Below are 9,718 nucleotides of genomic sequence, written 5' to 3' on the forward strand. Positions count from 1 at the left end.
AATGTGCTTGACACATGGATGGATGGATGGATGGTTGGCTGGCTGGCTGGCTGGCTGGCTGGCTGGCTGGCTGGCTGGTTGGTTGAATGGATGGATGGATGGATAGATAAATGGATGATAAAACTGTAACCAAATAAATGCAAGCATTGATATTTATAACTGTTACTAAGAGATTGTATTTTTAGTCAAAATTTAACCTGTTAATAATTGTATTGTATTCTTAAGGAGTTGTGTCTGGCTTGTGCCCTTGTAAAGCCAGAATTCTTGTCTCCGGCGCCCTTGCAATGGAACTTTACCTGATCCGTGTTAGAGCACCGCCTTTAGAATCTGTCAGGCCCTGGGGGGGCACTTGCTAATTTCATTGCCCAGTGTTGGGCCTGCCATTTCACCTCTCTGACCCTCAGGTTCCTTTTCTTCAAGCCATGTGCCACTGGGAGGCCTACCTCACAGGGTTGTAGTGAGGATGTAAGGATCCTATGGTACCCCTGGGAGTCCTAACTGGGCATTCTCTTCTGTTGGGGGTTGTAACTGAATAAAAAGGTGGCTCTGATTTTATTCTCAGATGGTTTCCAGTAGTCAATGGGCCCTGTAGCATGCTCATGGGTGGAGCATTCAAAAAGTGCTTAGCAAGGCAGGCCAGGGTAAATATTTGTTGATTTATGAGTAGTGGCTTCTTTCCCTTGGAGGCCTGCGCTCTCTCTCCCACCATCTCAGGCTGCTGGTAGCTTTGCTTTGGGTTCCCCCTGTGTGCGGGGGGCAGAGGGGGGGGCTCAGGAAAGCTGTGTGCGAGCCAGGGAAGAACTGTGGGGATGATGCGAAGGCAGGAGAATCTTTTTAGTGGGGCAGGTGAGCTACAATGCCTCCTCCTCCCTCTGGCCCCAAGCTGGAGGTCCCCATTGTTCCTTTCCATTGCTTTTAGTACCTGTCGTGGGTCTGACAGCGAGTTCCCTGGGGCTCATAGGCCTTCTGCTCCTTGCTTAGCTTGTTGGGTGGGTCGTGGGCTGGGGACGCATTTTGCAGAAGAGTAAGCTGAAGATCAGTGGCAGCTGGATCTCACTAGCAGGAAGTAATTTGTGAGATCTGGGTGTGACTTTGGGGCCGGGAAACCAACTGGGGTCACTTGGACTTTAGATCTTGGTTTTTCCCTCCACATGTGAAGGACAAACCCAAGGCGGCGGGGTGTGGGGGGTGTCTTTGAGGTTCTGCAGATTTGGGTTCTAGCCTGAAGGTTGCTGTTGGTAAGCCTTTATCCAGTCTGTACAGATGGATATAGAAACCAAGCCCCACGAAGGCCAGTGGTGAGGGTGCTGGACACCCACAGCTTAGCATGTGAGCGTTCAAGTCTGAGTTGGGCCCCCCACCCATACCTGTAACGTGGAGATAGTCCCACCTACCTACTGTAGTTGTTGTGGGGCTCAGTGAGATTCTTCCTGTGACGCTATTTGTGACTTGGTCTACACCTGCCCTCCTCACCCTCTTGGTGCCCTCTCCAGGGGCTTAGGGTCAAGAGAGTACCATGTCCAGGGGGTTATTGGCAAGGGTGGGAGCAACAGAGCAGGTCCCCCCAGCCAGCTCCAGGAGACAGAGCTGGGGGGCAGCGCTCGCTTTGTTCAGGCCCGAGATTCAATGGGTAGGTAAAAGTGGAAGAGGTTGGAGCAGAAGTGAGAATCGTGGAGCCAAGTTTGAGAAAACCAGGAGGAGGAGATATTTTTAGTAAAAACGGGAGACTGGTCAGCTGTGGATCGGCTGGGGGTCATTTTTAGAAAAGCCCAAAGTTTCTAGAATGATCTAGAGTCATTAGGTGAGGTAAGCCCGGGGTGACCAGGTTGGGAGAGAGATGGATGCAGGCCTAGAGTGATGTTTCTGGAAGCCTGTAGATGGGGTGGGGTGGGGTGGGGAGGTAGAGGTGGAGGTGGGGGCAACATGTGGGACACCTTGTGTTGAGATGAGCTAGGTAGGTGGGGCAAGAACTGGTGACTGGGTGCCTCCCCCTCCCTACAATGGCTGGTCACTGCCCTGGTTTCTTCCGTGGAAAGGACTCTGCCCGCCCCCCACCCCACCCCTGCCCCTCCCACTCAGAGGCCAGGAGCAGGTGGTCTTCATCTGCACCTGTGTCTCTCTCAGCTTCCACAGCCATGGACAGGTGGACCCAAAGACTCACGGCTCTGGAACTGGGCCACCCCTGCGCAGAGAGTGTGCCCGCCCTGGCCTCTCTTCAGCTCTCCCTTCAGACTGATGAACTGGTCTGACCCCTGGGTCAGACACGTGGGCAGTGTGAGCCCTGGCCCCTGACTTGGGGGACCTGAGACCTTGGGGGAACTGCTGACTGTGCAGGGTCTGCCCTTGTGGACCGTCAGGACACCTACCTCACAGGGTTGTTGTGAGGGACCGGATGGCTCGGGAAACTCCCCGGCCTGCCTTGGCACGGGGCTTGCTCTCAATAAATGTGTTTCTTGCCTTAACAAAACCAGTGGTGGGTGCGGCTGCTCATATGATGAGAGTGAGTGTTGGGTGTCCTATCTCCCTGGTGAGACTTTCATCACCTGGGGTGGTGGCTCAGGCCATGGGAAGGTCAGAGGGATGTGTGGAAAGATAAGGGGGGCCAGCTCACCCCCTCAAAAAAAAACCCCAAACCCCAAATCATGCCAACCCATCAGGCCAAGCCGAGCTCAGGAGGGTCTGAGGTTAAGACCTGTGTGGATGAACTAATCCTGATGGCCCCATGGTCTTAGGATCCAGTTTCCTCCCAGAAAATAGAAGGTGGAGAAGATCTGGCTTTGGATACCCAGAGGGAAAGTTCCCTCGGGGCTGCCTTCCTCTCCCACATTCCCCAAGGTGTGTCAGGAGTGGGCCTGGCACCGGTCATGCTTGTGCTGGGGTGCCGGGGACGGCCTAGGACTCTTGCCTGGCTGGGATCCTGGGCCAATGTCCATTCAGTTGCCTATTTGCTGACCACTTCTTCTCTGAGGGACCTAGGTGGGCACAGAGGTGGTGCCTTGGACCCACCCTCTGCCCAGCATCTTGGGACTTCAGACCTATGTGACATTGCTCTTACCCACCTGGCCAGGCAGAGGGTGGTCAGGCTGTTGGTAAGCAGCCCTGGCTGGAGCTAGTGGGGAGCAGGGAGTGACGTGGGGTGGGGTCTAGATAGATTTCTGGAGCCACAGCAACTTGTTTTGCCGGAGCAGAGGAGATGGACAGCCCTCATCAAGGAAGGGCTGACGACCACCACCGTCATCACCACCACCACTGCCTCCTCCTCCTACTTGCCCTCTCTGCTTCCCCCTTCCTCCTCGTCCTCGTCCTCCTCCTCCTCCTCCCAGGGGGGTGCCTCAGGAGGACTGGAGGTGAGGCCAGCTGTGAGCACGCTGGGTGGAGCGTCACCTTCCTTCTTCGCTGAGAGAAAAGCAAGCCACCACCTTGGGAGATGAGGACCACAACTCAGCCCCAGAGCGCGGAGCCCAGCCTCTGATCGAGATGGCCACGGCAACGGCACCGATGGCACTGAAAGTAGCCAAGGGGCAGTGACACGAGAAGAGGGCATCCACAGGAAACCCAACCAAGATGAGCCCAGACCCAGCCAAGCGTGCCCTACGTCCCAGGACATCCTGGTCTGATGTGGCTAGCAGCCCCAGCTGCTGATGGATCTCAGGCATCTAGACTGAGGGTCTCGTTCATGTTCCAGAGTTAAGACCTCTGTCTAGCCGCTGAGGAAGCTCTCCAGGGTCTATGGGGAGCCTCCTTTGACGTTCCTGAACTGAAACCTCAGCTCCAGTCTCTGATGAAGCTCAGATCTCCAGATGAGGGTCTTGATGTTCCAGGGCCAAGACTCCAGCTTCAGCCGCCAATGCAGTTCAAGAATTCAGGAGAAGGTGGTCCCCATCCCATGTTATGTTCCAGAGCTGGGACTGAACTTGAGTACCACTGCCATGCCCACAGGAAGGGCATCTTGATGTTCTAGAGTCAGGACCTCAGCTCTGACCACTGACAAAGTTCAAACATCCAGAAGGAGGCTTTCCTCTTGATGTTCTAGAGCTGGGCCTTCAGCTTCAGCCGCGGGCACAGTTCAGAACTATAGAATGAGGGTGTGTTCTCGGTGTCCTGATGCTGGATGTTAGCTTCAGCGTCTGGCAACCCTCAAGTGTCTCTCCTGAAGATCATCACTGGTGTTCCCGAGCCACAGTGTGCACCACGGGTGACACAATCGTAATCTCATCAGTGATGTGCTCCACAGCTCCAGCCTCTGCTACAGAAGCCTCATGGTCCTTTTGATGTTCCAGGGTCAGGACCACGCCCTTGGTCTTTGATGACCTTCAGACCTCCAGAGAGAGGCTTCCCTGTTGATGTTCTAGAACTCGGACCTCAGCTTCCGCATCTGATGCTCCTCCAGTGCCTGGGCTGCGTGAGGGTCAGCCCTGATGTTCCAGAGTCCAGACCTCGGCTCCTGCCTTTGATGACTTACCGTTGTCCATAAGAGCCCAGGTTGCAGCCTTGGCCCCTGACAATGATCAGATATCCAGAATGAGACATTTCACTTGATTCTCTAGAGTCGGGACTTTAGCTTCAGCCTCTGACAAAGCTCAGCAGTCCAGAAAGATGGTTCCCTCTTTTCCGCATCTGATGATGCTCACGATACTCAGGCTGAGGGGCAGCTCTGATGTTCTAGAACCTGAACCTCAGCTCTAGGCTCTGATGAAGAAGCTCAGTTGTCCAGAGCAGGGTCCCCTTGATCTTCCAGAGTCAAGACTTCAACCCTGACATCTGACACCATTCAGATGTCCACAGGGAGGCTTTCTTCTTGGTGTTCTAGATCTTGAACTTCAGCATCAGCTTCTGGCAAAGATCATGGGTCTAGAGCCAAGGTTTCCTCTTCATGTGCTATAGCTAGGACTGAAGTTTCAACATCGGATGATGCTCAGGTATCCAGAGTGAGGGTTGCCCTTGATATTCCAGAGCCAGACCTACAGCCTCTGGTGAACTTCCAGTGCCCATTAAAGACGAGGGCCCCTCTGATGGTCCAGAGTCCTGACCTCTCAGCCTTAGCCATCAGCAAATCTTGGACATCTAGAAGGAGTCAGGGCTTCAGCTCCAGCAGCTGGTGAAGTTCAAGTGTGTCCAGAACTACAGGCCACTTCGATGTCCCATGGCTCAGACCTTCGCCGCCAGCCTCTGATGAAACTCAGCCCTCCAGAACCAATGAGAAGGTCTTGGGAACATGAACTTGCTTGTGTGAAGCTGTGCGTGGCAGAGGCTGACTCGAGACTGGAGAGCAAGAGGAGGCTTTGTTCGCCTCCATGCAGCCTGCAGCAGAGGTGGCATTTGACCACCCCCAGGAAGGATGGGTCCCAGTCACATCAGGAGAGGGGACACCGGGTTGGAGAAGAACCTTAAGACCATGGCTGGAGGGAACGGCCCGCCAGAACAGTACAAAGCCCAGTGACTCACTGCCTTCATTCCATTGCGTTGTGCTGGACTCATGACTGGCCAATGACCAGTCTTGACCCCCGGGACTGCCAAGTTGGCTGCACCCTGGAATGTAACCCAAGCTTGTTTTGTCGGCTTAGCTCCTCACCGAGCACGAGGTGCTAAACACCCACTCGCCAGCCCGGCATGGAGCCGCTTCCTCGAGGCTAGTCAGAGCCAGTTGCCTCCTTCCAGCAATGGAAGTCCGTTGAACTTGGGACCAAGATGGAGCCAGACCATTGAAAAGCAAAAAGAGACAGCGAGCAGCAAGAGAGGTCCCAGGTTCACAGGATCATGGACGCTGGCTTCTCCTGTGCCAACCGTGTTTGGGGTGGAAGCCCTGCCCTGTGTCCCCTTGTCTTTTGGGGTACCCTTGTCTGCTTGATTGGCACTAGACTGTCCACTGAGCTGGAAAGAGATGGCAACAAAATCACATTGGCCAAGGACATTGACTTGCTTAGACACCACCAGAAGGCCGTGGTTAGGTGCCTCGCCTGCATGGTTGACGTGAAGGGCAGCTTAACCCCTGGAGGCGAAGACGCCCAGGATGGATTTGGACTTGTTGACCCGGAAGCCTCTAGGTCGGGGGCGATTCTGAGCGTCTCGTATCACCACTTACACCGTGTGGACATGGCCAGGAAGACTGTCTCCCAGAGACTGACTGCTCTGTAGTTGAAGTGTGGAGGCAAGGGATCAGCTAGCAAGAATTCCTGGAAAACTCACGCCCTAAAGAAGCCAATGCCATGTTGGTGTCATTCCCTGGAAATTCATGAGACTTTGCCGCTGCACACAACAACGCTTTTCTGATGAGTAAGCAGAGCTTCGAGACGCAGGATGGCATGTGGGAGGGCCACTGTTTCGCTGCACCGCCCTCCTCCCCACCGCCCTCATTGGGCCAAGCTTCCACGTTTCCCAGGACGAGATGATGATTTGATGCGCTCACTGCTGCTTCCCTCGAAGACCCTACACAGAAGTCACATGCGAAACGGGTGCACCTGGCTTGTCAGGCCTGTGAAGAAGATGCGGAGTCGATTGGAAAGACCGTCAGTCTTAGGCAGCTGGACTGCACAGTGGACCTGCAGTCCCCAGAGGCAAGAGAGGGTGGTACTGTTAGATCATCAGGTAGGCCACTCTCCCCACAACCCCCCACCATTTCAGAAGATCAGAGATGAGTGCATCAGCCAGGGCACCAGAGATGGTTCCAGAAGTGTGTGTTAGGCATAGTGCTAGGACTGAGAGAGAAGAAGAGGCACATTGGATTCTCCGTGCCCATGGTTTGTAGGCAGGCTGTTAGGGCCTCAGCATGGAGGGGTTCGGGATCAGTGGTCTCCCAGTCAGCTCCCTCTAACTCACACATCAGGACACCGAGGTCCAGCCAGGCTCTGGACACCGAGATAGCTCTCTGGAAGCCACTCACTCATTCCTGCATCCAGCCTCCCTAGATGTTTCCCAGATTCTGAGTGAGGACCCAGAAGCCCCAAGGGGAACCTAAAGCCATGGGTCTGTCGAGCAAGGATGGGAAAACTGGGCCCCAGGGCTGCTGCCTCTTGGGCAGACTGACTAGGAGACTCAGATCAGGTGCCGCAAAGACGTCCTGGGGCCCAGTAGGATGCTGAGACCCAGTCCCAGTTCTGTCTGCTTTTTCCCTCAGGGCCTCAGTTTCCCCGTCACTGTCCTTTCTTGCCCAGAGGGACATTCTGTCCTGCAGAGCCAGCCTTCAGCAGTGCTCACTCAGCCTCCCAGCCCCACAGGACCTGGCCCTGTGCCCTGGGTGATGAACCTGCGGGTGGGCAACCACTTGGCCAGATGGCCCGGAGCCAGCAAGGTGGGCGATTCTGGGAGAGAGAAAATCACAGACAGCTCTTTCCTCGCCAGAGGGGCCGGAGGGCCTAATTTCACAGCTTTTCAGCTCGCCTCTTAGCAGTTAGGGAACGGAGAAGGCCGGGGCTGCAATTTTGTGCAATAACCATAATTTCCCCTCTTATCCTCTCTGGTGGCGCCCATTCCCAAGCCAGACACCAAGTGGCGAGGGCAGGCGGCACTGAGAGCGTCCAGCAAGCTCCCCTTAAACTGGGCCAGGCGGGTGGGCCACACTCCCAATCATGTCTTCCCCTTAACTTCTCAGAAGAAACCTTGGCCTCCCTGCCCCCCACCATTCTCTCCTCTCCCCTCACCCCCCAGCATGGTGGGGAGAGCATTTTATTTGTCCGAGGTGGAAATCAACCTGGAAGCCTGGGCTGCTGGGAAAGCTGGGCAGGATGGCAGCCAAAGCTTCCTCCCTTATGGAGGCAGGACCCAGTGGAGGGCAGGGCAAGTGACCCAGAGTTTGACAAGGTGACACTAGGCCTCCCCTCATTTATTTGGCTAAGTTTATACCTGTGGGGTTCCCAGACCATCCACAGCCCCCTAGTTGCCTCTCTGGGTCTACTCTCCCCCATCTGCAGGGCCCTACCGGGTTGAGTTGTCTCAGTGAGCTTAGTTCAGCTCAGTAGAGCTTCCTGGCATTCCTGGCCCAGTGCTCCCACCTGGGTGCTCTGGACGCTGGGGCCCGATGCCTTGGGGTGACCCCATGTTTGGGTGGGACAAGCTGGACCGCTCCACTTAATTGGTTGGGGGAGCCTGGGCCAGGGGTGGGGGTAGGGGCGGGAGCTGGCTGGGTGTGTGGAAACTTGCCTCTATACCTGCACTTTACAAAGCACTTTATGAGTTTGCGTGGAGTTGGCTGGTGGTAAGAGTGTGTGTGTGTGTATGTGCATGTGTGTGTGCGTGTGCATGGAAGCATGATGTCTGTGGGCTGGGCTCTAGTTTGCACCCTTGTTCTAGATCCTGGCTGTTACAAGGTGCTCCTGGGTCCACAGAGGGCTTGGTGTCCACTCACTTCCCCCTGGGGACATCTTCGGAGGGTGGGGTGCCCCTGGAGATGGCAACGCTCTTTCCTCAGCCACCCACCCCCACCCCAGCCTTCCAGCCTGATCCCTGTAGACTAGATCTTGGGTGGGAAGCATGGGGTACATTGAGGATTAAGCTCAGTTCCTAGCCACTAGCCAACCCCAGCGTGTCCCATTTGGTCTTCTGGGGACGTGGTCCAGACTGGGACTTGAATTTAGTTGACCTCCAGCTCTCCCCACCCCCTGGGCCACAAACAGTTGTAAGGTGCTGCTCCTGGTCTTCATCATGGCAATCAGCACTGCTTCTTGTCACCTGGGTCGCTGGCAGAGGGGCGTACCCCACTCCTTACTCAGCAGCCAATCCCAGATAGGCACCCCCAGATCCCTGAGGTTGGCCCTGGTGTGTTTGCTGGTGTGTGTGGGGCCTCCCGGGCAGGGGTTTTTGAGCGTGGTATGTGTCCCTGCTTGAGGTGCGTGTGCATGTTGTAGCCTGTGTGTGGGTGCACGCATGCATGTGCGCATGCGAGAGACTTGGTGGAGAGTGATTGTCCAGAGAGAAAGATGCCCAGAGTGTGGCTACCCCCCTCACCCCCACCTCACCCATCAGCCAGACTGTGTGACCAGCAGAGAAGTCCCCAGCCCACCCTCATCATCCCCTCCAGCTCTGTCCAGTCCCCCTCCAATGGCTTTTGCCAGGATCTTGGGCCCCAGAGAGGAGTCCCCAGTCTTTAGCCCCTTGGTCAGCTCCACTACCACAGTCCTAACCCCTGTGCTCCCCAAGACCCTTCACAGGAAGCACCCAAGACAGTCAGGTGCTTCCTGGGCAGAGAAACAGAGTGGGGCAGCTCATGCCCTCCCCACCTCCCTGGTCACTGTCCCCTGCACCTGGTTCACTGATGGAGACCTCAGGACTGACCGGGGCCTCCAGACCCAGATGGCTGCTGTACACCATGGCAGAGCCTTGGACCCTGATGACACACTTGTGCTCCAGGAGACCTCTCGACTCCAGGTGAGTCCCCACAATTGTCCCCTCCCCCTGGCTATCCATCCAGGTGGCACACCTGTGCTGCAGAGTCAGCTCCACAGGTGTGAAGCTTGCCTTCCAGATGCATAGCAGCAGCACACATCCTGGGGTCAAAATGGGACAAAAATGCCACCGGACTTCTTGGTGCATTGGCTTGTCATTGAGCTGGAGAGGCACATGTCCTTCACGGTGGGTGAACAGCTTTACACTTCTGACCCTCTGACCGGGTTCTCTTTGCTCGCTGGGTGGATCTGTTTCTCTCTTTCTCTCCACCTGCATTCTTTATCTACCTCTCCGTCTGCTGTCTGTGCACCTGTCTCCCTATCTCTCTATCTGGTATATA

At 55.7% G+C, this 9,718-nt stretch overlaps 1 protein-coding gene across 6 annotated transcripts in view; it reads left to right on the forward strand.

The window, feature by feature from the left end:
- Positions 1-2,467, forward strand: part of LOC123521431 — a 33,582-nt gene extending 31,115 nt beyond the window's left edge. For all 6 annotated transcript variants that reach the window (XR_006679880.1, XM_045287982.1, XM_045287984.1 and 3 more), the window contains one exon: positions 2,125-2,467. Coding sequence is in view for 5 of the 6 variants with exons in the window: in XM_045287982.1 (XP_045143917.1) it covers positions 2,125-2,236 (112 nt within the window). In the remaining variant the exon portion in view is untranslated. The remainder of the gene's footprint in view (positions 1-2,124) is intronic.
- The last annotated feature ends 7,251 nt before the right edge of the window (positions 2,468-9,718 follow it).

This window comes from Echinops telfairi, unplaced genomic scaffold, assembly GCF_000313985.2.
Source record: "Echinops telfairi isolate 266 unplaced genomic scaffold, ASM31398v2 ScPeMD7_18;HRSCAF=68, whole genome shotgun sequence".
NCBI lineage: Eukaryota > Metazoa > Chordata > Mammalia > Afrosoricida > Tenrecidae > Echinops > Echinops telfairi.